The sequence below is a fragment of the Balaenoptera borealis genome (genome assembly GCF_965194805.1).
Source record: "Balaenoptera borealis genome assembly, chromosome: 13".
Classification (NCBI taxonomy): domain Eukaryota; kingdom Metazoa; phylum Chordata; class Mammalia; order Artiodactyla; family Balaenopteridae; genus Balaenoptera; species Balaenoptera borealis.
Genome location: NC_138870.1, coordinates 45068348 through 45095419, shown reverse-complemented (window position 1 = coordinate 45095419; position 27072 = coordinate 45068348). Strand labels below are relative to the sequence as shown.

The 27072-nt window shown below is 50.9% G+C and overlaps 1 protein-coding gene across 6 annotated transcripts; it reads right to left on the bottom strand.

Moving 5' to 3' along the window:
• Positions 1-42: 42 nt before the first annotated feature.
• Positions 43-26926, bottom strand: ESPL1 (extra spindle pole bodies like 1, separase). Of its 6 annotated transcripts, none has more exons than XM_082350155.1 (31): positions 21850-26926; positions 21405-21497; positions 20164-21222; positions 19775-19879; positions 19496-19616; positions 17387-17523; positions 16139-16332; positions 15595-15834; positions 15227-15371; positions 14979-15117; positions 14646-14785; positions 13564-13698; positions 12043-12162; positions 11376-11547; positions 10845-10973; positions 10554-10710; positions 9543-9652; positions 7059-8047; positions 6266-6620; positions 5906-6067; positions 5323-5536; positions 5031-5221; positions 4329-4456; positions 4082-4204; positions 3026-3181; positions 2747-2917; positions 2517-2621; positions 2212-2327; positions 1967-2050; positions 1634-1798; positions 43-1325 (listed from the first exon to the last, which is right to left on the bottom strand). In XM_082350155.1, exons 2-31 carry the CDS (start codon positions 21483-21485, stop codon positions 1124-1126), a joined length of 6345 nt encoding a protein of 2114 aa, XP_082206281.1. In that variant the 5' UTR covers positions 21486-21497; positions 21850-26926; the 3' UTR covers positions 43-1123. The 6 variants fall into 6 exon arrangements, with proteins under 6 accessions (XP_082206281.1, XP_082206278.1, XP_082206279.1 ...); XM_082350152.1 differs by having other exon boundaries at positions 21866-26926; XM_082350153.1 differs by having other exon boundaries at positions 21878-26926.
• Between the last annotated feature and the right edge of the window lie 146 nt (positions 26927-27072).

Sequence of the window (27072 nt, the reverse complement as noted above, 5' to 3'; positions counted from 1 at the left end):
CTGCGCCAGACGTCTCTATGGTCCTCCGTCCCGGAAGGGAAGGAAAGGCCTGGTTAGTCTCGGTGACTCCCATTGGGAGAGAATGGGTAGAGGCACTTTATTTTCTCACAACGTCCCAAGCCTAGCGTAGTCAAGTTGTAGCAAACAGGATTCCTACGCTCAAGGAACTTAATCTTAAAAGTACTCAGGCCATAACCACAGCGTTGTAAAGCAATGTATGCTACTCCACGTAGGTGGTATAAACCTAGTGACAACAGGCAAGGGGGAAGCCTGTGAAGTTCTCTGGGTCAGGGGGAGTAGCATTGTGAAAGGAATGCTTTGGGCAGATGAAGCGGGAGTCTGGCGGTGGAGAGAACACAAAGGAGGCCCGTTATCAACTAAAAAGTACAGCAGTGGGTTTATTAATCAGTACAGTGTTTTACCATGTGCTAGAAGTGAGGGATACATAAGAGTGTTAAGATACGTACTTCTGAACTTAATCTAGTTGGAGAGAGAAAAACCGTACATCAGCATCAGAACCCCCCAGAATCTGCTGCTAAAGTGCATGGCACTAACAAGTGTAACAGCTGTTTGTGGGGAAGGGACAGCAGCCTATAACATCCACTTAGGAGGGGGGCGAAGCAACTGAGGCATTAAACTTGTGTCACTCCTAGGATACCTGAGGGCAGGAAGACAGGATAGACATGAGGGTACCTGGCCAAGACACTCTCAATGGATCTATCTCTACCTTTCCTTGGGCCTTTGTCCCCACTTAGAGCATTTTGATGCCCCTCTCTCCTTCAGCTTTGTCTGGTGAGGTCAAGACAGGCCCAGCTTTGTCTGTTGGTTTTGCCTTTCGTCCCAACACTCTCAGACTTGAACTCCTACAAGCTATTCTTATCTATTTATAGTACCACACAGTAGGAAGCCAGCAATAGTCTTCTCTTTAAATGTTCTCAGAGGAACTACACAAAACAGGGTTTAAGTGATGTATCTTTATTATATTAAAAATTAAATCAAAAGGAAATGTTTCATATAAAACACTGGGGAAAATCATTTAAAATATTTATTGTAAGGGCCAAATCTAAGTTTGGAGGTAGAACAGTCACATGGCTTCTATCAGCAACAGGAGAGCTCCAAGGGGTCACTGCAGGGAGACAGGCAAGCCATAGGCTACAGGTGCAGCCCCAATAAGATACTTGAGTCGGGGAGCCTGGCGGGCCTGGCTGACGTAATACAGAAGTGGGGCTCCTGGGCCTGCTCCAAGCCAGCCCTGCAGCAAAGCCTCTGTGTAGCGGTCAATGTCACGGTCAGTCACATCCCAGAGGTTACCTAGAAACAGGGGGCTGGGAAAAGAGAAGGAAGAAATACAAAGTAAGGGTCTAAAACAGAACACCTAGGAAAACACGACTGGTGGTGGTGGTGGTGGTGGTGGTGGTGAGTGAGTTGAGAGGGACTGAGCCAATGAGGAAGTCCCTTGACCCATAGTTCCAGGAGGATGATAGAGGATGGCAAAGGGTTAAGGGCCCAGGTATGCCAGGGAAGTAGGGTGGGAGGAAGGAGGTGGGGCACAAAAGAGGAAGGATTTAGGGTTCAGACCTGGGAAAGCACTTGGGATGGGGACCTAGGATGGACTTTGCCCCTCAAGACTCACCAGCCAGCCATGATATACTTGAGCACAATGCCAGCACCCTCCAGGTTTCCACGCACAGCCAGGGCTGCACTGCTGCAGCCAAACAGCAGGGCCACCGCCCGGCAGCTCAGCCGCAGGACAGCCTGCCCGTCCAGGAAGCGGGCACCGGCCCCATGCCCTGCATAGCTGTGGCAGAAGGAGGCGAGATGAGCCTGACCTAGCAGGGCCAGGCCTCTGCTGTGTCTCCAGAGGTGTCCTGAGTCAGTCAGGGGCTCCAAAGCCCCAGAGCAAACCGTGGTGATACCCACCCTCTGGGACTGTCCCTCTCCCCACCTCCCTGCCCTGAGCACTCACATGTACAAGTCATGCTCCGTCAGGGCCGCCTGCACCTGTTCCGGGCTCGGCACCTCCCCGACCACCCCTTTCCAGCCAGCTTCACTACAGGGAAAAGGTAGGAGTAAGAAGGGTTATGGGGCAAAGAGGGCAGAAGGAACACTAGGGAGAACGTGGGCTGCAACATTTGATTCTGGAGAAAAGGACATTTGCCCCTGTGTTGTGCTACCCTTCCCCACCCTCCTTCTTACTCTTCTCCCCCTGACCTGCTAAAATGGGCTCGGAATTGCTCCTCTGTGCTTGACAGGTTATTGTGGGGATTCAGGACGTAGAAGGCACTGCGAGGATCCACCCCTTGGCTCAGCACCGACGAGGCCCCGGACTGATGGGAAGACAGTGGTCATCAGGATCCTGGTCTGGCTCAAGGGCCCAAGCTCCCACAAACCCCAAGCCCCTTTCCACAGCTGATCCATTCCTAAGACCTCCTTCTTCTCTTCCCAGGTTTCTCTACCTTTTCTTGCCCCATCACCAATCACCCCCACCCCCAGTCCCCACTCCCTGAACCCCGCACCTCTTTGATGATGGAGTAGCTGAGTAGGAATCGGAAGGAGGGCAACCGAGTGACAGGCAGGGCCCGGAGGCTGGGCATGCTCTCCCACGGGAGCTTCTGTAGGTCCTGGGCAAAGAGCACTCAGAGGTTACTGTCCTGAGCCAGGGGTACACAGGAGTCAGAAGGGGCATGGTGGCGAGTAGCTGCCCACTGCCCACCAGGCGCTGCCCCTCCGGCCCCTGGCTCCTTACCTTGTCCAGCACCAAGACAAGATGCCTACTGCTTGGTACCGTCTGACCCTGTAGACGCTCTACTGCCTCACTCAGGAGCTCTTGGGCTCTTTCTGGCCAGGCTGGGCACAGCCCATAAGCCAGGGCCTGAACGTCCTGTGGGGTGAGGGTACTGGCACCGCTGAGCATGATCTGCGGGGGAACAGTGGTCATTGAGTACCATAGCTCCCATCTCCACCCTCAGTGGCAGGTGGGAAAGTTAAGGCTACCTTCTTCCCCTTCCCTGATTGCTCAACTCACTTTCAGCAGAGTGCGGTCAGGATATTTCCAGCCACATTCCTGCAGCAATTCTTGTAGACGGGAGGCCTCCTGGGCAGGGCCGGGGTCCTCACTGGATGGCAGCAACAGCCCCCGCCAGCAGCCTAGCACATACTTCTCTAGGGAAGTGGTGAGAACCTGAATGCAGAACAGAACTGTCAGTCAGAGAGGAAGCAGAGTTTCTTTCCCCACAGGCACCGACATTTTGGAGACGAGGAGATGGGTCTTCCAGTAAGTGGATGTGTCTTACTTATCCTACTGCCAGTCAAAAAAGGCAAGAAGCGAGAAACATTTTTCATTTGCTGAGACTCTGGGGGAGTATAGATAAGAGGATTTGTAGGGGGACTTCCCTGGTGGCGCAGTGGTTAAGAATCTGCCTGCCAATGCAGGGGACACGAGTTCAAGCCCTGGTCTGGGAAGATCCCACATGCCGCGGAGCAACTAAGCCCATGTGCCACAACTACTGAGCCTGCGCTCCAGAGCCCACGAGCCAAAACTACTGAGCCCGCGTGCCACAACTACTGAAGCCCGCGCGCCTAGAGCCCATGCTCCGCAACAAGAGAAGCCACTGCAACGAGAAGCCCGTGCAGCACAACGAAGAGTAGCCCCCGCTCTCCACAACTACAGAAGGCCCGCATGCAGCAATGAAGACCCAACGCGGCCAAAAAATAAAAATAAAAATAAATAATATATATATATATCTTTTTAAAAAAAAGATGATTTGTAATAAATCACTACGTTTTGACAAATACGAACAGGTAGGCAAAAGCTAAAGCCAGGAAATGAAATGAAAGTTGTGGTCGGGAGGCTGATACTTGGGCTTAACTTCTTTTTTTGTACCTATCTTTAAACATTCCATTGCCATAACCCCTTCCAGTCTCAGACTCTTGTTTAAAGTGCTTCCCAAGTGACATAATTTTTTATTTAGGCCTACACTTCCAGAAAGGACTTGAGGTGGCTCAGCAAGAACCTGGGACCCCTGAGAGAGAAGATATTCCTAGGGCAGGCTGGACCCCACCCCACGCTGGGGACACACACCTCCATCCTACGGTCCAGTTCCAGCCGCCCCGTCCACCATTCTCGCTTGTCAGTACAGCTGCTGTTCTCTTTCTGTTCCTTCTGGATGGCGTCAAACTCTTTCAGGGCCGAACTCACAGAAAGCTGAGGGCGATGGGGTTGTAAGAGTTCTGCTTGTCCACGTGACCACCATCTCTCCATCCCCCAGCCACAGCTTGACCAGAAGCCTGCCCCAGCCCAACTTTGCTCCCCGGCCCAGAAAACCAACCTTGTTCTGGGCAGTGGGGATCTGCACGGTGACTGGGGGATTGTCTTTTTCCAGCCGGGTCAGCAGGAGGGTGTTACCCATGGTTCCAGGCTGCAGGGTGGCCAGGGCCAACACACACACGGTCACCCCTGACACACAGGACGTGCCCAGAGTTATTTCAGCTGTTACAAAGAATTCCTTTCCCTGTCTTCTGCATGCAATCCCTGTCCATCACTCAAGACAACTCCTAGAAGACTTCCCTGGCCACTGGAGTTCAAAGGTGCTCTCCCTTACCCTAACAGCTCCCTGTAGACAGAGACCATGTTTTGTATTTATTTGTGTCCCTACAGAAACTAACAACTGCTCCCCGCCACCGCCCCCCGCATACAGTGAGGCACTCAAATCATCCGTGAACATGTTTCATGTTAGCATAGGAAGACCCTGGACACCTGAACTTACCCCTAAAGAAAGAAAGACACTGAATTTGCTGGTAACTCAAATTGAGATTAAAAAAAAAAAAAAAAAAGAAAGACTTCTAGATTTAAGGTATGTCTGTTTGGTGAGAGTTACAAAATGTCTAGTCAATGGAAAAGTATGACATGATCTTCCATAAGGATCATAAATCTGTGTGTGAACTAACTAATGCCTTAAACTCCTTCACCCAACTCTTCCCTACGAAGATGAATAGAAGAACAGCAGAGGCACTGATGCCTGCCGCCATACCACTGGGGATCAGAGCCAGGCGCTCCTGGAAACTCTCCTCCTCGGGCTGGGGGAAGTGGCCAGATCCCGAAGCTCTGAAGGAAAAGAGGCGCTGGATGCGGGCCAGGGGTGTGTCTCCAGGCCTCTCCTGGAGGTTCAGCCCCTGCAGCTGGTCTGCTATTTCAAGCGATCCTCGGCGCTTCTGGGCCTTGCTGCAGGCAACACAAGAGCGGGTGAGTTCTGCCTCCTTCAAAGTCTGGACAACTCCCCCCAGTCTGTCCCAGCACAAGCCTTAGGGATGGTGGGCACTCACCTGAGCTGCCTGTGGAGGTGGATGAGCAGCTGGTGGCGACAGGTGATGGAGACAGACTCGGTGACAAGGCAGGCAGTGGCATAAGGATCCCGGTGGCCCAGGCACAAGGCCAGGAGGCGGCAGAGGTGAGCGTAGAGCCCACTAGGAGGGCAGTGACTGACCCCACGGAAAGCAATGCTCAGTGAGTCACAGATGGAATCCAGGATAGAGAGACCTAGAGGAAGGTCAAGACACAGATGAATCCCCGACTTCCTAACTGATAGGAACTTTCCAAGAATGAGTGTCTATCTACTCTCCCACGTGGAAAACAGCAGCTACCATTTAGGAAGGGCAGTGTGCCAAGTGGGGAGCTATGCAGTTTACATGCATCAACTCTCTCCATCCTCCCCAAATTCCACCTTACAGTTAAGTAAACTGAAGCTCAGAGAGGTGGAGTGACTAGAGTTCAGCTAGCAGAGAGAGTGCTGGGATTCAAACCCAGGTTCAAAGGCTACCAGATCCAGATGGTCCAAAACCAGAACCAAGGACAGTATGGAAAGGCACTGGGATCAAGCGATCACACCTTTGTGGTCAGCATACTTACTGACGGCTACGGGGGCCGAGGGGAGTTGGAGCCGAGGACCAAGATCCTTGTCTCTCTCCTTGTCTGGGCCCCGGACGGGCAGCTCCTCTTTGCTGGCATCCCGTCTCAACACCTCACATTCTCCTATGGCTGAATCGAGCCCTGGAGCTGGGGTCTTCCCACCTGGGCAGACAACACGACTTTTCTGTAGAGTTCCCTCTTCCTGCCATCCCCTTTGCTCTCCCTTCTAGGGTCTGGTCCCAGAGCCAGCAAAAGAACTTTCTTCCTGTTCCATCTTTGGCACCAGTTATTTCTCACGTTTTGGCCCCAGGGCAACCCCGAAAAAACATGGACCTCTATCTTCCACCCTTGCCATCACACCTGAGGCTGAGTCTTCCCCATCAGAGCCCCTGAGGATCTCAAAGCTCATTTCCATCTGCTTGTCAGTCAGTTCCTCCTCAAGGATGGTCCTCATCATCTCGGGGCCCAGCTCCTCACAATGTCCTGATGCCAGCTTCTTGACCCTCCGGCTTCTGCCACTGAGGCCAGGGTGCCCAGGGGCACTGCCTGGGGCGGCCACCGCGTTTGTCTTCACGCTCGGGCCCTTCCTGGCCCGGCCCCGGCCCCGGCCCCGGCCCCAGCCCCGGGAAGCAGTGCCTCGTCCCTTGGGCCCCTCTGCAAGCCGTGCCTCAACTGAGACAGGGTCTTCCAGGTCACTGTCATCACTGAAGTTCACCTAGGATGGTGGGAAAGGGAGAAGGGCCAAGTGACAAGACATTGTCCACCAGCAGGTGGCGCTGTGGAGGCGCCATCACAGAGGCCCTTGGGGAAGATTTAAGAATCAACCTCCCAGGTATTAGGCCACACTCAATCAGGGGCAGTAACTCTGGGGTGTGGAAGGAGGGAGAGGAGGAAGGAACAGAAGATAAGGAGGAAGGATGAAAAGGGGAAGGAACCGTATAGAGTGAAGAAAAGTCCCTTCTGTCTGAAACAAAGATGGACTTGAACTAGGTCTTGCTGTGGAAGATGTAGGGGTCCTGCAGTAACAGGAGAGCTTAAGGTCCCCCCCTCCCCGGCCCTAGGAAGCTATTCCAGAGACACCTGCTCTGCAGAACTCTTCTCCAGGATCACCCCCACTCAACACCAGTACCACCTAGCCACAGTCCCATCTCACCTTGAGGCGTGTCTGGACCCTCTGTTGTACCCTGGGGGCCTTGGGAACCTCAGGCTTGCTCTTTGTAAGGAAGACTTCCTCAAACACGGTGAAGGGGACACGAGGGCCAGCCTGCCTGACCCGGCCTGGGGGCTTAGGTGTACAGGGTGGTCCTCCACCTTCCAGACCTTTCATAGAGGTATTTGAGAGTGGCAGGGTAGCAGAGACCTCTTGCTGGCGTCTTCGTCCGCAATGTTTCTGGCTCCAAGGCTTAGAGGGTTCTGAGCCTGCAGGGGTCTTTACTGATGGTGGCTGCCAGCCCCAGGAGCTCGCAAAAAGTCGGGGAGTGCAGCAGCTGAGGCCAGCCAGCTTTGCAAGGGCCCGAACCAAGAGGAGGTTGGCTCGCCAGGGCTCCAGGTGGGGTATCCGAGCCGCCACAAACTTTAGCCCCGACTCCAGGACCTTCTCCAGGCTCTTGTTTGACAGCTGGCTCAGTCCCTCCAGTGCCAGCTGTGCATATGCCTGAGCCGAGATCTCATCGAAGAGGCCCAGGACAGGAGAGGGGGGTGCTTTGTGATTCAGGGAAGCTTGTAGAGCTTGGGTGAGGCGCTCACTGGCCGCGGCGCAACGCTTCAGCACAACCTGCAGCAGATCCAGGCCCTGGGCCTGATGGCCCATGGCCAGCCTCGCCCCCGCTGTGATCAATGCCCAGCGCAGACAGACTGCTGAGAGGACAGGGCTGGCACAGAGAGAGCAGTCACAAGTGGGCAAATGGGTCAGGAAGCCAGGGCTGGGCTGGGGCTTTGTTTTCAGGATCGGGGAGGAGTTAGTAGAAGGTGCTACAGGGCCAGGCTCCTTGGCCACGGTGGCCACCAGCTCCAGGGCAGGGCCTCTTAGAACAAGCTCTTCCTCTGGAAGCTCTGGAGGATGGGGCACCCAGGCCTGCTGCTTCCCCTTCTGCAAGTGGACCTTCTTCACAGAGTCTGGGTGTTGGGCTAGTCCGACAAACTCTGAGGAAAGAGTGTAAAAAGAATTACAAAACTGGGAGAAATTATACCAGTGTGTCCTGAGCTACCTCAGCGGCCAACGACCTATGTTATTTACTTACTAACTGTTCATATATATACTGTACTAACATACTAAATATTAGTATCCTTACTCTTTTTTCGATAAAATCCTAACATTTTCTTCCCTTCTTTTTTTTTTTTAATTTATTTATTTTTGGTTGTGTTGGTGTTCGTTTCTGTGCGAGGGCTTTCTCTAGTTGCGGAAAGTGGGGGCCCCTCTTCATTGCAGTGCGCGGGCCTTTCACTATCGTGGCCTTTTTGTGGAGCATAGGCTCCAGACGCGCAGGCTCAGTAGTTGTGGCTCACGGGCCTAGATGCTCCGTGGCATGTGGGATCTTCCCAGACCAGGGCTCGAACCCGTGTCCCCTGCATTAGCAGGCAGATTCTCAACCACTGCGCCACCAGGGAAGCCCACATTTTCTTCCCTTCTAACAATGCATCAGCACAGCCCACCGAGCCCCCATATCTGCAGCTCAGAAGGCTGCATGACTCAGGCCAGAAGGCCGGCACCCAGAGGCCCAAGTCTTAATCCTGTCTCTGGCCCCTGACTAGCCCCGTGATCCCGGCCTCAAACATTGAATTTCTCAATTTTCTGAGTTTACAAATGAAAAAACTCTAGTTCCCACTCAACTTTCCAGGGTTTTGTGTGGGTCCAATGAAATACTACAGGTAAAAGTGGTTGATAAGGAAAAAAAAAAAAAGTACCATAAATACAATATTTTATTATTAGCTTAAACCCTTCTGAGGATGCTACATTTGTGCTGCCCCATACAGTAGCCACACGTGCGGCTACTGAACACAGGAAGTGTGGTGAGTACCTAAGGCACTGAATATTCAATTTTATTTAAATTAAAATATATTAGTGCTGGGAATTCCCTGGCAGTCCAGTGGTTAGGATTCAGTGCTTTCACTGCAGGGGCCCGGGTTCAATCCCTGCTCCAGGAACTAAGATCCCGCAAGCTGCACGGCACAGGCAAAAACAAAAACAAAAACAAAAACAGAAAAACAAAAAAACATATATATATATGTATGTGTCTATACGTGTGTGTGTATATACATATATATACACACATATATACATATATACGTATATAAATATATATATACACACACACATATATACGTATATATATATGTATGTGTCTATACGTGTGTGTGTATATACATATATATACACACATATATACATATATACGTATATATGTGTGTGTGTATATATATATATATTAGCACTGAAAACTAGAAGCAGGTAAGGTTAGTCCTGGACAGCCCATCTGAAGGAGGGACACCAATGGTCTGACGGAAGTGAAGGGAGCTTTGCCCTGGGACAGAAGTAAGTCTGGTTTAGAAGAGAACCTAACCTTGACATGTAAAGCTGTGTTGCAGTGCGTGCATCACTCTCACCACCGCCCACGGGCGTAGGGGCCTGGCTGCTCACCTGTGCAAGACTCGAGCAAGAACAGAACCCGCTGCAGGTCCGACTGACAGAGGTCGATGTCACTGCGCGCCAGCTCCAGCTCCCCCTTCAGCACCAGGAACAGGGCACACCTGGTTGGGAGAGAAGATGATGACTCATTAGTGGAATCCTTTGTTTTCCTGGAGAGTCTTCTTTTTTTTAAATAAATTTATTTATTTATTTGTTTGTTTGTATTTTTGGCTGTGTTGGGTCTTTGTTGCTGTGCGCGGGCTTTCTCTAGTTGCGGTGAGCGGGGGCTACTCTTCGTTGCAGTGCACGGGCTTCTCATTGTCATGGCTTCTCTTGTTGCGGAGCACAGGCTCTAGGCACGCAGGCTTCAGTACTTTTGGCACGGGGGCTCAGTAGTTGTGGCTTGCGGGCTCTAGAGCGCAGGCTCAGTAGTTGTGGCGCACGGGCTTAGTTGCTCTGCAGCATGTGGGATCTTCCTGGACCAGGGCTCGAACCCATGTCCCTTGCAGTGGCAGGCAGATTCTTAACCACTGCGCCACCAAGGAAGCCCTCCTGGAGAGTCTTTCTTTCTGCCCCTTTCCCAGGCAGAGCCATCACAGTCTTTTCCAGCGTCCAGAAGGCCTTTAATTCCTAAGGCTGACTTCAAGCACTCCCTGAGGAAAACCCTCTACACTCATCTCTCAAACCAACTCACCCTTGTGCCTGAGGACAGGATTTCCCAAACCGCACTCCTCACCAAAAGGATCCTCCGGGCAAAGAGATTTAGGGAAACATTGTATACTAGATCTCCCTTCTGGAGATTGAAAATGTGTGTTAGCATACTAGAGGACATAAGTCCTATAGGAAATAGAAACGTCTAATCTTGATTAACTCAGCATTTCCCACTTATTTGCCGTGGAATGCATTCTTCCACCAACCCATCCAAATATAACATGTTAATCTGTGGAATAGTTTGGGAACCCACGGTCAAGGTCGTAGGCACTCAGGTTTGGGAATCGGCATCCTCTTGGGCCCTGTACTCACCAGCGCGGTATCTGCAGCTTTGTTGTCAGTTTCAGGGCCTCCAAGCAAAAGGCTTTGGCTTCGCTCACACTACCCAGGTGGACCAGGCGGGAGACCAGCTTCTCCGAGCAGCTTAGCACCTCAGTAAGAACCTGCCATTTTTGTACCAGATTTTCACCTGTAGCAAAGGAGAGAGACGAGACCATCATCATGTGGAACCAGGACCCGTAGCCTGGATCCTCTGCAGACAAAACTGCCAGCCCCGCCAGCTAGCCTGTTCCCTCCCATGTTAGCTCTCCTCCTCGGACTTACCATAGTCCAGAAATGGTGTCTCCACAGCTGTTTTTTGAACCGAGAGCACATCGCTGCCCATGAGCAGGAGGATGATGCTTCGGAGGAGCTTATGGGCGTCGATGAGCGCTATCTCAGGCGTCTGCCAGCCTGTGCAAGTGTAGGGGGAAGGTGAGAGGGACAAGAAGGGAGAGGATATGGCCAGAACTTCCACCACCTTCAAATACTAAGAAAGCAAATGCAAAGCATGCTCTCACCCTCTCCCTCCACGCTTAAGGCAGGCAGAGCTAATCAATCACAGAACTCTCTCCCCCGAGGCTACATGGGAGTCTCAGAATCCTTGTCAGTGTAGTGTTCAGGGCAGTCACTAAGCAGTCAGTTAGAGTCAGCAAGCAAACTGAAACTCATTTGCTATCCCAGGCCTGCTCTGGGCAGCTTCTAGGTAGGCTCATCCACGCAGCTGCACAGCAGAGGGGACGAGGGCAGAGAAGAGCTGACAGCGGACACAACACACAAACCACACAAGGAGGGCCATCCACCCTCTTCTTTCACCTTGGGCACAGAGCTGCTCCCACAGGGAGGCCGAGAGGCTGTCCGATGAGAGGCTAAGGTAGACTGCCACAAGCTGCAAGGCCTGGACGCGCAGCAGGTACCAGGCCTTGGATGACCTCTGGAGGGCAGGGTCCTGAAGCACAGACAGCAGCAGAGAGGCACCCTCAGCCACCTGGGGGGAGGGGGAAGGGGCGGAGGAGAGCAGTGAGTGAGGTAGGATCAGCAATTCAGAGCTCAAGGTGCCCCCATAGATCACGTAGCCCAACCCCCTGCTTTTCAGATGATAAAAGCTGGAGAGAAAACTAGAGCCTGAAAGGGCATAAGACTCAGCCAAGTCACACAGCTAGTGTGTGCGAAAGCCCAGTCTTTTGGATCCCACTGGATTTCCAGTCGAGGGCGCCAGTGTCATCCCAGTTTCTAGTCACGGGACAGACTTTCCCCCTTGCCCCAGAGGGAGCTGGAAGAGGACGAAAAGGATGGAATGGCTCCTAGAGAATCACAGGTGGACGATCCACGGGAGAGAGCAAGGCGAGATGGTTCTGCTCCTCAGGGCCACGAACATTCTCCCCAGCTCCAGGGAAGCCTCAGGAGCCAGACAGATTCTCTGGAGAATCCTCAAATCCTTCCCGTACCCAAGACCTTCGGGGATCAAGAAAGTGAGAAGCACCTTCTGGCAAGCACAGTAGAGTCGACTTCGCAGGAGGTCACAGGTCAGGGAAAGGAGCAGGCATGTATCTGTGGTGCGATCCAAAAGCTTCAGACTTGATTCTGCCTCTTCCAGGTACAACTGAGGAAGCAATTGGGGGTGCGTGAACATGCTGGTGAGGAGAGGCAGCCAGACTCTTCAAATTACAGCGGATTAAAGCATTCGCAAGCAAAATGTTGACCTTGTCCAATTAAATTATTTCAAATATTATAGTCTACGTAGTGATTATTCTCTCACTCACTAAAATGCTCATTTAGTACCTTTCCATTAACCACTAGGCTAGAGAGACAAAGCTGGATAAGCAGTAAGCAGGCCCTTCCATCCAATAGCTTGCAATGCAGGGGGCAGGGGGGCGTGGGCATACCTACGTAATCATGATACAATGCCATTAGTGGTTGGGGACCCAGGGAAAGTGGTTGATTTTGCCCTTGAAGAAGGGGACATATAAAATGCTTTATGAAGGAGGAGACAATTGAGCTAGGCCTTGGAAAGAAAGTACGGGTTTGGGGCTTCCCTGGTGGCGCAGTGGTTGAGAATCTGCCTGCCAAGGCAGGGGACACGGGTTCGAGCCCTGGTCTGGAAGGATCCCACATGCCGCGGAGCAACTGGGCCCGTGAGCCACAACTACTGAGCCTGAGCGTCTGGAGCCTCTGCTCCGCAACAAGAGAGGCTGCGATAGTGAGAGGCCCGCGCACCACGATGAAGAGTGGCCCCCACTCGCCGCAACTGGAGAGAGCCCTCGCACAGAAACGAAGACCCAACACAGCCAAAAATAAACATAATAAATAAATAATAAATAAAAAATTAAAAAAAAAAAAAAAAAAAGAAAGTACGGGTTTGCTGAAGGAAAAAAAAGTTGGGGAGAGGGTGCATTTAGGGTGGAGGGTCTACCACAACCAAAGACAGCGAGGTACGTACGAGGAATATAAAGTAAGTGGTACAGATTAGCATAAAGTTCATGGTGTGGAGCGGTAAGACAAAGAGTGAACCAGAATATAGAAGGTGTGCAATCCAGAGTAAAGGATCTGGACAGTATCCCTCAGGTAGCGGAGAAGCCAATGTAATCCTTTAAGCAGGAAAGAGATAAGATCAGATCTGTGCCTAACATGATCCCGCTAGTAGAAGTGGAAAAGGGAGGAACTGGAGGCCAGGAGACCAGTTAGGTTACACTGACACAGCCCTAAGTGAACAAGAAGCATAAACTAGGACAACAGAAATTGCTGGGAAACCCAGGATTAGCAGCGTATTGCCAGTGCAGACTAGGTAAGACTGAATGAACAGTTGGTTTGGCAGTGAGACGGAGAAAGATGCCTCCTCTCCCCCAGCTGCGTCCCAACCACTCCACACTTCACCATCCTTCAGCCAAATGTGGCGCAGAAGGCAGAGAAGCCACTCCTTCAGTAGACTATCTTCTCAGAGGAGAGCTGGGTCACTGAAGCCAGGTCCTCCTGCAGCCCCAGGCTAGCGTGGCTGGGCACTCACCTGGGCATAGCTGGGACAGCCGAGTGTCAGGAGGAGCTGGGTGACATGGCAGGAGGAGCCGGCTGCCTTTGCGTGGTCCTCCAATCTCTGGGAGACGATCCGTAGGAGCAGGAGGACCTCCAGAGCTTGCAGGGGCTGGGAGGCCAGAAGCAGCATATTTATCCAGCTCACGCTCAAGCCTTCATTTCTACCCGCTCCTCTCCAGCCCTTTGGGACCTTGGTCTGACCTGAGGGCCTGGCTGGAATGTGGACACCCAGACAGAGCAACCACTGGCCATCCTCAGGGAGCCGGAGAGGAGAGCAGCCAGGGCATCTGCAAACCCTCCTACCCCCTCACTTGTTTTAAAGCCCACACGCCAGTTGTCTTCAATAGCCAGGATTTCCTGAGCGTTTGCTATGTGCCAGGCACTGTGCCAGCTCACTTTATTTTCATAGCAACTCTAATCCTAATATTACAGATGAGGAAACTAATAGGTTAACATATGTTAAGCTGCTTGTCTAAGTTCACATAACACGTATGTGGTAGAGCCGAGACTCAAATCTAGGGCTCAGGCAGATTCCCAGGCTCCTCCTGCTAGGAATATGACCTAATGCCCACAGTAATAAAGATCCTCTATGTGCAATGTCCTTTTTCAGAGGTTCCTAATATGGGGTCCAGGGAAGAGCTTCAGGGAGTCCTTGAAACCTGACATTGCATGTAAAAATTTAAAATTGTATCTGTAGAAATTTATGTATTTTTTCTGAGTATACAGGTCTCAAATTATCTGATAATTACTAATAATTATGGCTAACGTTTGAGTATTCCGTTTATACACACCATCTTTCATGCGTTATCTCACTGAATGCTAACAAGGCTATGAGTTAGTATTATTATTACCCTCATTTTAGAAATAAGGAAATGGGCTTGGAAGGTTAAGCAACTTGCTTAAGGCCATGTACTAGTAAACGCTGGAGCCTGGATTTAACTCAGGGAGATTGGTGACAGAGCCCACAATGGATGACATGACTTCTCAACAGGGACACAGGCCAAAGAAGGTGAAGGAGCTGAGTTTCTGGCCTGTGTCAATGCCCTGCCCTGTTACCTTTGCCACCAGCTGATAGAGGGCCGCTAGGATCTGCAGGGAGGCTGCTGTCTGCTGCAGACACCGCACAGCGGGGGCCTGCCCCTTTGTAAGCACCTCCTTCCACAGGGCCATGGCTTGGTCCAGGCATGCGGACTGAGCTGTAAGTCAGAAGAAAGGGACCAGCCATTCTCTCAGTGTGGGCATCTGGGGAAATGTGGTCCTCTTCCCCATAACAGCCTCTGCCCTTGTGCCCGCCTTCCACTCCACAGGGCAGCCTCTCTCACACCTGGGGTACCCGTAGGAAGCCATAGAGGAGGCCCTATCCCACCACACTACGTTCACGGCCCTCACCAGCATCTGCAGCCAGGTTGAAGGCAATGTTACTGTATAGGAAACGATCTTCCTGGAGTTTATCTTCATAGTTCAGGTCATTGACTTCAAACTCCTCCAGGTTACTAGGGGCCTGGGCTCTCCGATCCCGCTCAATACCCTGGATGGGGCGATCAGGGTGAAAAACAGGGTTGTCACGAGCTTACTGGGGTCCAGCGAAAATAAACCCTGTATCCAGTCCTGCTCAACCCCACAGCAACCATGCTCACCTCCTGCATCTTGGCCTCCAGGGTACAGATGTAGAGCCACAGCAGGGCCTGTGCTTTATCATCCAGAAGCCGATCCTTGGCCTGGGCCTCAGGCCTCACAGACTCCAGAAGCTGCAGGGCTTCCCGGATGGCATCCAAGGCAGAGCTATAGGGAGAAGAAGCACTTAAGCCAGGCTACTGTGAATACCTGCCACGCTGTCCCGGGAAGGGCCTTCTGCAGCACAGCTGGCCTCATCCTTTGAATTGAGTTCCCATGACCACAAACTAAAGGGAGTGCTCAGGGACGTGGAGAGGGAAACGGGCTCCAGGAAGGGTAAGAGGAGCTAGGGCAAGAAGCAAGAGTGGCCTTCCCAGACCTTCCTCCTCACCAGTCGGTCTGCTGGGCAAAGTTGTGATAGCAGAGCACCTGAGCCAGTTCCACCAGGTGGGTGGCCCGGGCCCAGGCCCCGGCCGGTGTTTCCTCGGGGCTCAGCTCCAGCAGGTCGCAGATGACGTTGAAACGTTCCTGCCCCGTGTCGGCCCGCACCGCCTTGTAGGTCCGCAGCTCCTCCCTGAGCAGGAGGGCCAGGGTCTCCGGGTCCCAGCCACTCAGGCTGTCTCGAAGCGTCCTGAGAGAGGGCAGGCTCAGCACTGGGGAGCCCATGAAGCATGGCGCCTCTGCCCCAGGCCAAGGAGTCCCCGCCTCAGCTTGCTGAGAGCTCAGTTTCCGGTGGTGAAAGCAAGAACAATTGCCTGTCGCCGCTGTCCCCCCACTACCCAGTACAGTGGCTGGCACACAGTCGGCACTCAATCAATAATGATGAATGGAGGAAACAGTGCCTTTTTCAGACATGAGGATGAATGTGACCATGAGTGCCAAAACCAGCCCTATCCAGGGGATAAAAATGGTTGTCCCCCTCCCCACCAACTCACTTCAGCTGTAGCTCCTTGTCTCCGGCTCTGGCTGCATCCATCTTGACCCGGACCCAGAAGGTGACTGGCTCAGTCATGTGTTTGGGGCCACAGGGCTGCAGGGCTGCCAGCCACAAAGTCACCATCTTGCAGCCCTGGGCCTGTTTACCCAGTTTCTTCAAACTCTCTACGTGCAGCCGGAAGCATCTGTGCAACTGACCAGAGGAAGAAAACAGACCAAACTGGAGAAGGAAGCAAGGAGTCTGTACCATGGGGGCGGATGTGTGTGCTCAGGGTCCTCCTGCCCCCAACCCCGCCCTGCAAACACCTAAGAACTAAATATCTGGGTGCTCTCAACCTGAGGCTTCGACCCATCTCACCCATATACCCATCACCCATACTCCTGCAAACTGCTCCTCCTCCTGACGCTTCTCGGCAAATCACCACCTTCTCCTGAGTCGGAAAGGCGAGACCATCTTGGCCTCTTCCTTCTCCCTCCCGCATACCAGTCACTTTCCAGGTTAATCCTTGACTTCTTGCACTCACCCACTTCTTTCCATCCCTTGGGAAGCTGTTTCAGTTCAGACGCCCACCCTTTCCTGCCTGGACTGTTAGAGCCACCTGGGTGCCTGGTGTTGTCCTTTCCTTCTGTTTATTCGCCACAGTGATGCCAAGAAGCCCAAGATACCAATCCGATACCAGGCCTCCACTTAAATCGAGAGGCTCATCAAATGAAACCCAAGGCCCTCTATGACCCATCTTGCCTGCCAATCCAGCCAACCCATCATTTCATGGGTATTCTTGCTTTATGACAGTGGTTCTCACTCTGGTTGCCCAAAGGACCACGTAGAGGAACTTTAAAAAAAAAATCCAGATGCCTGGGCTCCAGTGCCAGAGATTCTGAAGCAATTAGCTTAGGACAGGCTTTAGAATTTTTTTTTTTTTTAGTTCACTCAGGTGATTCTAAATGTCTAGCCAAGTTGAAAACCACTGGCCCAGGACAAGGCTAAATATAAAAAGTGGATCCAAAAAAAAAAAAAAAAAAAGTAAATATGAAGGCATGGTGAGATTTAAAAAAAAAAAAAAGTGAATCAATCAAAAAAATTACGTAAATAACAGTACAGGTGAGGTCTGGGAAACACCGCCCCAGGTACTGCTGCCAACATGCAGCTCCTAACTCTCTACTCCAAGGCAGGGTCCTGGCCAGGCCCTTTCACGCTACTTGAGCCCCCTCCTCCCTTCAATATAACCTCCCTCCTGCCCTCATACCTTCTCAGGAGGCACCTCAGGATAGGTGTCTGGCTTTGCCAAGCCCAGGTGCTGACAGAGGGGCTCGGAGATGGCACAGGCCTCGGCATACAGCTTGTGACTATAGAAGTTGTAGGCCAGGTTACTGGTGTAAGAGGCTGCAGGGGAGAGAGAGGACAGCTGACCGCAGGAATGGTTCCACTGCCCTCTGCTGTTGGAGGGGCGCAGAGAGGTGCTAAACCTGTGGTCAGCTCAGCAGTCCCCAGATCAGCCAGGAACCCCCATCGCTAGGGAATGAGAACGGGACAGCTCTCCCCTTCATGCTCCAAGTCAGCCCATGCCCTCCATTCCAGGAAGGCAAGCCCACACCAGCCAGCCTCTCTGCACTTGTTTTACAAGAGACAAGTCCTCATTCCCACACAGGGCCCGTCTCTCCTCACATGCCAATCTCTGTCTTCATCTTGCTCCAAAGGTCAGCATTTTGGGGGAAACGCGCTGGCCTATCCCTTACTTCCCTCTCCTTCCCTCATTCCACTGAAGCCACACTAGCCTCCCTGCTAGTCCTTGAACACGCCAGCCCCTTTCCTGCTGTAGGCCCTTGGCACTGGCTGTTTCCTCTGCCAGGGGACGTCCTTCCCCAGGTTTCCACATGGTCAATTCCCTCACACCCTCCAGGCTGTGCTCATGTCACCCTCCCCAAGAGGCCTACCCTGACCACCATTTTTTTTTTTTTTTTTTTTTGGCTACGTGGCATATGGGATCTTAGTTCCCCAACTAGGGATTTGAACCCGCACCCCCTGCATTGGAAGCGTGGAGTTCCAACCACTGGACCGCCAGGGAAGTCCCTGACCACCTGTTTAAATGGTAATTTGCCCCCCCTCACCTACCCTGACCTCCTAATTCCCTTTCTTATCCTGCTCTACTTTTCCTTTCCCTCCATATTTCTGATCACTTTCTAACATGTTGTACTGCAATTATTCTACTGTTTATGATCTTTCTCCCCCAACCAGAATGTGTCTCCATGAGAGCAGAGATCTTTGTTTTATTTACTGACATATCTAAGTACTCAGAACAGTGCTTAGCACATAGTAGGTACTCAATAAATATTCACTGAATGAATACAATTTTCCTACATTCTAGTTTAGGCAGCTTCTTGGCTATCGATGTACATGGCTGGGAGAAAATAAAGTAGGTCTTCAATACTCTGTGGGAAGAATTTTCATACTATTAATTTGTGTGACTCCTGATGACATTTTCACCTCTGTGGCCAGGTTCAACCTGAAAATATGAATATGAAAAACTCTCCAAAACCTTCTCGTGACTGAACTCATTAGGTTTATATAATTCAAACTAAAGGGCTATGTATGCTTTTTGTAAAACTGAGGGGGAAATTTCTTATGAAATACAAAACAGGTAAAACTAATTGATGCTGTTAGGATAGTTAGTGGTTACTGTTGGGGTGTGGGGACCAGAAGGGGGCACAAAGAGGGGTTTTCAGGGGTCTATGTCACGCTCTGTTACTTGACCTAGATGTTGGTTACAAACCACGCTCACTTTGTAAAAATCCATCAAGCTGTCTGCTTATGATCTTAGTATTTTCCTGTATGTATATTTCAATAAAAAGGGTGGGGAGAAATATATATGCCTGTTGGTTAATATATACATATACATAGTATATATACATATAGTAGCTATACACAGTATATCTCTAGAGGGATACATAAGAAATTGACCATATTAACCTCCTCTGCAGAGTGGGACTTGGGTGACTAGGATTCGGAGCAGCAGAGGGACTTTTCACTGTATGCCCTTTTGTGCAATTTGAATTTTGAATCATGTGAACGTTCTACCTGGTTTTAAAAAATTTAAGTTATAAATGTTCTACATTTTCATGAAACAAATACCAAGTCAGATTTCAAAGTCAATGAGAAAAAAATTCACGTCTGCTAGGATAAATGAGCCTCATCATTTCTCTCCTGCTGTTAAATACAGAGATCTTTATAAATATCTTTCTCACTGCCTCCCTAAGCCATAGGGAGGCCCCACAGAACTATCCAGCTAGTGCTACTTGCCTGCCTAACAAGCGATGACCCTCCCAAGAACCCTGTATCTGGGTCCTAGGGCACTAACCAGTCATCCCCAGGTAGTCAGTCAGCTCTCGGCCCGACAGGCCCTGTAAGGCCTCCATCATCCAGACAACAGTAGATGTGCAGCTTTCCACTAGCTGGGCCAGGTCAGCCAAATCACCTTCCTGAAGGGACAAAAAAGGTGAGAGGAAACATAATAGGTCTAAGGTGACGTCCACCCCACTTCATGCCCAAAGCCAAAGCAACCCCAAAGCTCTACTGAGGGCAGTCAAGCAACTCCAGACCCTAGGACCTGTCCAGGTTTTTTGATTCCAGATGGTACCTGACAGCCTTGGGCAAAGTCATAAACCACCGTAGTGTAGAGGTGAAGTCCCTGAAAGTGCATCTGAACCAAAGCCTGCAGTTGCTTGCAGGAGTCCCCACAGACCTGAGGAAGGAAGGGGAAGCTTGGTTTGAGGGACAGGGAGCTCCAAGCAGAAGACTGGCCCAGAGCCCTGGAGAGCTGAGACAGCCCGGGGAGTAGGAAGAAGGACATCAGGATGGGCCACTGCCCTCTCAGTGTATACTAGGCTGCTTGCTGGCTGGCAGGCATGGTCCAGAGAGCAACTTACCAAGGCGGGAGCCAGGGCTTCCAGATCTTACCAAAGACCCTAGCCCAGTGGAGAGTCCACAGAACCACATTCCCACCCTACCCCTAGGTCCTTAACTCACACCATCCTGCAGCTGCCGGATGAGGCAACAGTAGCTGCCAAGAAAAGCAAAGAGGCCCAGAATGGCATCAGGTCCATAGTGCCCCTTGGTGCCTCGCTCCAGGACTGAGAGGAAGAACTGGCAGCTGTCACACAATGCCCGCAGTGCGGGTGACGGTGCTTCCATGCTGTTTTTCAGGACAGCTGATGCCTTGATCAGAAGCTTGGCCACTGCCTGGGGTCCTCCCTCACCAACCTGCAGCAGTTCAACTGCCAGCTGGCAAAGCTGGAGGCTGGGGGCCAGACTGGTGTTCCTTAGGTAATTGTAGGCCTTCTCCACTGCCCTGGTGGCTCTGGCGTGGTGGTGGCCCCAGCAGAGGCGACGGCAGTGTTCCAGGGTGAGCTCCAAGAGACAGAGGGCCCTCTGCGGGGAAAGAGGACCAGGAGAGCCCCCTCCCTCTCCCACCAAAGCTCTGATCACATGCCTGGAGAGCAGGTCATCTAGGAAATCAGCATCTGCTTCATTCAGACCATGCCCACTGGCATCAAATAGCTGATTGGCAGCTACAACTCGACAGGCTGTCGGAGAAGCAAAGTGGGGAACCTCACAAGGGGTACTTTCATCCTCCAAGAGTACTAGAAAGCTCAAGGCCTTTAGCCGAGCTGACAATGCAGCTTGCCGCTCCACCAGGGCTTCTGCCCCCTTCCAAAGCAGAGAAAAGCTGCCCCGAGCCACAGCGTCATAGTCCTGGGGAGCAGCTTGTCGAGAACACTGCACCAAGCAGGTATGGAGGGGCTGAGCGACTCGGAGTGTGGCCTCTGGGATTCCCTGTGCAGCAGTGTTCCGCAGAAAGATGAAGAGAATTCGTTCCACGTAGAGGGGTGGGCGTTGGGGTGTAGACATCAAGTAGCCATCGCAAGCTACCTCTGCCAGCTCCAGCAGGCTCCCCAGGTGCCTAGGGCAAGCCAGCTTGACAGTCAGCTGCTGGTTGCAAGCCCTGAGGATGGCATCACAAGCTTGCCTCCTCTCGGCATCAGATCGGCAGCTGGGAAAATCAGCTGGAAGCTGGGACAGGAACTCCTAGGAGGAGAGGAAGATGTGAATGAGGCTACCAAAGGAGAAAAAAAAAGATAGGGAAAGGAACTAGAAAGGAGATTGCTCAAGAGTGGATCTCCTACTAATCTATCTCTTCAAATAAGTCAGAAAACAAAACAGCTCAGCTTGGTAAGCCGGGTGTATCCACAGCCAGACAGCACTCCCACCTTCAAGTCAGGCAGCAGCTCTTCAGCCTCCTTTGGACTTCTTAGCAGAGTCCCAAAGTTGACTCCTTTGAAGCTCCTCATGGTGCCGCGGGACTAGGGGAAAGAAAACGGATTAGGGAAGGCGGAGAAGATTTGTAAAGGAGCTAAATAAAGGGCGGGAGAAGGGCTTGAAGGCCGCGGAAGGCGGGGGGCAAAAAATCCCATCAGAAATCCTATCGGAAAAACGTACATGCCAAGACACCGGCCTCCCGTTATAAACCGACGCTTCTGCTATTCCTTCCTCCCAGCCTATCCCCAGCCTCACTACCCGTCCCACCAACCAACGCCCCACACCGGAGGCCTCCACCGAGCTCTTCAGCACCACCAGGACGTCCCGAGGTCTCCCGACCCTCCCTCGTAGAGACGCCCGGCCTCTTCCTCAAGTCAGCGCTGGGGCCCCATTCACCTCGGCGCATACATACGTTCACGAGTACCTCAGGCCTTCCGGTCCCAGAGCCCGTTCTTCTTCCCAGGGGCAGGACTTAACCACTAGACTGAGTACTCCGCAAGGATCCAAAATGTAACCTTCGTTTTCCGCGCCAGCCCCTCCTTTCAAATATCCCCAGCGGCCAATCAGCGAGAGCTGCGTAACGCCGGCGGGCCGCGAGGCGCGCTGGGAGTTGTAGTTTACTCGCCGCGCTGCGTCCTCACGTGACGCCGGCCGGCGGGGGGTCTCGCCGCTCTGAGGGCTAAAGCCCTTTGGGAGAGCGGGTTTTCCCACATTTTCTAGTCGGGGCCGACTTCTTCAGCTACGTGTGGCTTAAATGCTATTGTGAAGGCCAGCCCCCTGCCTCCTTCTCCTCCCCTTTATCTTCAGAGCTCGGAAAGAGTTTAAATTTGCAGAGAAGAGAAATAGGTTAGACAACAAAAAGAACTTACTTGGAAACTCGCGGTTTGGGTTACTAGGAAAAAAGGGTATAGCCTTTCATGGAATTCTTTAAAAATATAGTTTTCCGGGGCCACTGACATGAGTACTGTGGCGACTTCCAGCTCTCTCTGCCTTCCAGCCTTGCTCCTTGCATCAGTTGGATTGTTTGAGGAAGACAGAGGATCTTCTTGATGGGGGATGGAGGATAGAAGGGGGGCGGGGGTGGAAGCTGTGAGTGACGACGGGAAGAACTAGGAAAACTCATTCACTGGGATATTTCGCAGTTTTTAATGGCTTGTATTCGGTAAGTACTAACTACTTCCCCAAACACACACGTTCACTTGGCCCTGCTTCTCTTCCCTTCCTCCAAAGAATTCAGTTCACAACTTTGGGTCTTCCAGTTAGCTTTTTCCTGATGAACTCTATTAACTCATCCTTCTCTATTATTGGTTTTCCTCATCATCATCAACCTCTTTTAGGAGCTGAGAATCTAGCAGGGAAAACTATTTAAAAACAAACAACAACAAAAAAACAATGACGAAGAATCTCAGCGTTGTAATGGTAATATTGCTGCAGGGGCTAAATGTGTATGATACATCAATTCTCTCAGTACTCATTTCATCTTGCTTACACCTTAGCAGTCAGTGCTTTGACAGTGTTCTAGGACTTTTTCCCTATGTATATCTACTTGATTTCTCCTCAAGGGCAGAAAACATCCTTTTTTTATGCGTCTTCTACTTCTAACAAGAAGGAAGTTCTTTAGAGATCAAAAAGTGCTGACCAGGGACTTCCCTGGTGGACCAGTGGGTAAGACTCCCCACTCCCAATGCAGGGTGCCCAGGTTCGATCCCTGGTGGGGGAACTAGATCCTGCATGCATGCTGCGACTAAGAGTCTGCATAAGGCAACTAAAGATCCCGCATGCGGCAGCAAAGATGTGCCACAACTTAGACCCAGTGCAGCCAAAATTAATTAATTAATTAATTAAATGGTCCACATCAAAAAAAAAAGAAAAAAACTATGATAAAACTGAAAAAAAAAAAAAGTGCTGACCAATGTGAATTTGGGTCACATAATTCAGTCCCTCACTTGAATCCCTGATGTTTACAAAGAGACAGTATGGGACAGTGAAAAGAGCTTTCAACTTGAGTCTGGACAGAGGAGCCAGGTTCTAGTCCCAGCTCAATTTATTATTAATCTGTGAAATGGGGTAGTAACATCTAGCCTCACTCCCTGCCAGGGGTTCTGCCAGCCTCAACTAGAACAGATATGAAATGCTTTCCAAAGGCTCAGCAAGGCTTCGCAGCTGTTAAAAGGCGTGTCTTATATATAATGACATATGAAGATGTCAGAGATACATGAATGATTGTTATAGTCTTCCTGTGGATTTCAATCGTTTTAAAAAGAGAAAACCAAGATATATGTTTATGTAAAAAACAAACAAGTTGCAGCATGAAAGGTATGATTCATTTTTATTAAAAAAATATTAAATCTATGCACTAGACTATAAACATTTAACAGTGGTATGAAGAGCAGGCTTAAGGGAGCCTATCATGTTTTACATTTTATATTTCTATATTTATATATGTATTTATATTTGTACTATATTTATACATCAATATAAATATATGTATTTTAATGTAACATTATATAAACATGATTTACATTCACATATTTATATTAAATATATATTTCTGTATTTGCATTTGACTCTTTACTTTATTGTTACTGTTATTATTTATTGTTATTACTTTATTGTTAAAAAAATTATTAAAGCAAATGTGACATATTTTTATAACATTAGGTCTGATCCCAAACATGACAAACTTTTGTTTGTCTAATAATTCTATTCTGTGGTTCTGTGGGGAAGTGGTGGCAAAAAATAATAAAAGCAACAAGGAGAACCACAGGACTGGGGTTAGGGAAAGTGTGTTGGGGAGTGGAACCTAGACCCAGCCAAAGGGTCATGGCTATTAACTGGGGGCAGCCATTCCCCTCCCTGAGCAGGGACTGAATTTCCAGGAAGAGGTCATTCTCCAGCCTCAGAACGCAGTACTGTCCTCATGACCCAGTCCTCCTGCCTTCTTGTCCATTGGCTCCTGGTTCCTTGGGCTGTTTCTGTTCTCCTCAGGATCGCTTAAATGCTCCAAATAAAATAATTATATATCCAGCTGGATGGAAAGTCAGAAAATCAGGAGCCTCTCTTAGTGAAAGATGGTGGTGTGTATCAAGTCTGACACCAAGCTGACCTTCCCACTTGAGGAAGAGGAAATGAGTTCAAGTGGAACACACTGACACCCTCCTCAGCTGCTCACATACCCCAAAGTAGAAGGCTTCTCAGATAGCTTGATCCTGCTCTCTGGGCCAGGACCAAGGATAAACACTGCTGGGAATCACCCAACCACTGGGATGGGCTGGAAAGTTCTACACCCCATTACAGCCCCATCCACTCATTCTCACACCCAAATCTGGCTAGGCTCAGCTGGATTGAAAAAGTTAAACAATAAAATATGAAAGCAAACACTTATGTAGTACTTACACTGGGGGCCAACTGCTGCTCTAAGTGCTTAATTTAATCCTCACATGAGCCCTAGGAGTAGAAACTATACCATCATCCCCGTTTTATAGATGAGGAAACTGAGGCACAAATTTGAACCCAGGCAGTCAGGCTCTGACTCCATGCTCTTCACCAGCTCCCTCCGCTGCCTCTCCGCAAGGCATCACAAGCAGCGTTTTGCAGGTAGCATGTGCCTGGTGAAGCAATCCCTCATTTGCCCCATATGGGTAAATATCCAAAGGTGGACCAGGTGGCCACGGCTAAGCGCTCCCACTCTCTTGCCCTTCTCCTGGGACAGGGCTCGGGAGGAGGGAAGAGGGCTAGAGGGGGAAAGGCAGGTAGGTGGAGGCCCAGGGGACAGAGTCAGTACATGCCATATAGAAGGGGCACTGGGCAGGCAGCAGGAGGCAAGGTTTAGCCTTGGCTTTGCCATCCACTTGCTACGTGCCCTTTAAGTGGATTTTCCTCTTGGGTAAAAAATTTCACCAGCACCTAGTAATACAGTGCATGGCATATAGTAGGTGCTCAATAAAAATACGTTTAAGGCTGACTGGACAATCTCTAAGATGCCTGTGAGCTCTTCACACCCAATGAGTCTTGACAGGAAGAACCCTCCCCACTCTATCTGCTACCAGCTCCTTTGAAGAAAGCTCAGCAGGGACAAAGCTAAGGGAAACTCATTAGTCTGTCTCCCCTACCCCCCCATTTCCTTATCACTTAGGAATATGGGGCCCCCTCATGCTTCCATCAGTAAACAATTACTGTCATCCAAAACAACAAATCATTAACTAGGCTCTGGATTCTAGTGTAATAGATTTCCCAAATGGGCGGCTCTTGAAAAGCCACGTGTGAGCTAGCCTGTCTCCTCTCCAGACATTTACTGAGCACAGCCACGGGCCAAGCCCCCACTTGTGTGTATATATGGGGGAGACAAGGGCAAATAGGACACAATTTCCTCCTGTCTTCAAGGAGATCATACTGTAGTAGAGAGACGGAAAGTCTACAAATAACTAAAATACATCGAGGTCCAGCTCCACAGGGCGGAAAGGGGAAGTGGAGTTACTGCAACAGACTCTGTTTTAGCCTCAAGATGGGGGAAGGAAAAGATACCTGTCTTTTCATACTTAACCTCAACTTCTATTCCCTGCAGGCTGGGTGGGGGAATGTGTTTTTTCCCTTGTCTGACTAGGGACCTGAGACCACCACTCTTCCCTCCCCCTTGGCCTCACCCTGAAGGAGCGCATCCACCCCACATTCCTCCCACACCAGGTGATGCTATCTCCCCACACAGGTTTGGACCTGCAGCTCTTGGAAAGTCTTGCATCTTCCTGTCTGGGAAGTAGTCTGGGACCCACGGAAAGGTCATCAACCTCTTTTCCAGAACAGGTAGGTCCCTCATGCCCACCTCAAGCACATTCCAGGACACACCCTTGGGCCTAACCTCCCTCCATCCCCACCCTTCTTAACTGCTGGCTCTACTTCCCCTGAGAAGCCCAGGTTTGGGTGGGAGAAGGAAAGGCAGATACAATCGGAGGTGAGGCAGGGAGGGGCTCACAGAACTGGTGTTCCTACTGGTACTGTTTCCTGCCCTGATGGCTCTCTCACCCTCACTCACTCTGGGTGGGGAAGAGTCAGGTACAGACAAGATCCCAGTCCCTCATCCATTCACTGCTGTCTCTCCTTGGCAGCCCTTCACTTGGGTTTCATGCAAGGAAACAGGACCTGGTGGACCCCGGTGATGCTGGGCAAATGGTGCATCCACAGCCACAGAGGCAGAAGGCAGACAGCACGCACGTGCTGAGCTGCAAGCTTGTTCCTGCAGGAAGGCTCCGGATTTGCCCCAAGGGGTGGTCACAGACGCAGCTCAAGCCCCTGGAATCTTTGCTCAGTGGCATGGACATCCGCCCCATATGCTCCAGAGACTGCCCCACCCTGGATGTGGAGCAAGGTTTTTGCTTGGCAACCGGGGAGGGTGCCTGACCCCAGAGTAACAAGATATGGAGGATCTAGGGGCCTCAGGCATTTCCCACCCATTTCTGTTGAGAGGCAATTCCACAGCTCTCAGTTTAAGCTGGAGGCAGTCTTAGAGAGGCTAGAAGTACAAACCTTCTGCTGGTAACCCCACCTCTCTCCTCACAACCTCCAGCTGCCCTCTCACCAGAACTACTGAGGTGGGTACAGGTGAGGATGAGTAAATCAAATCGA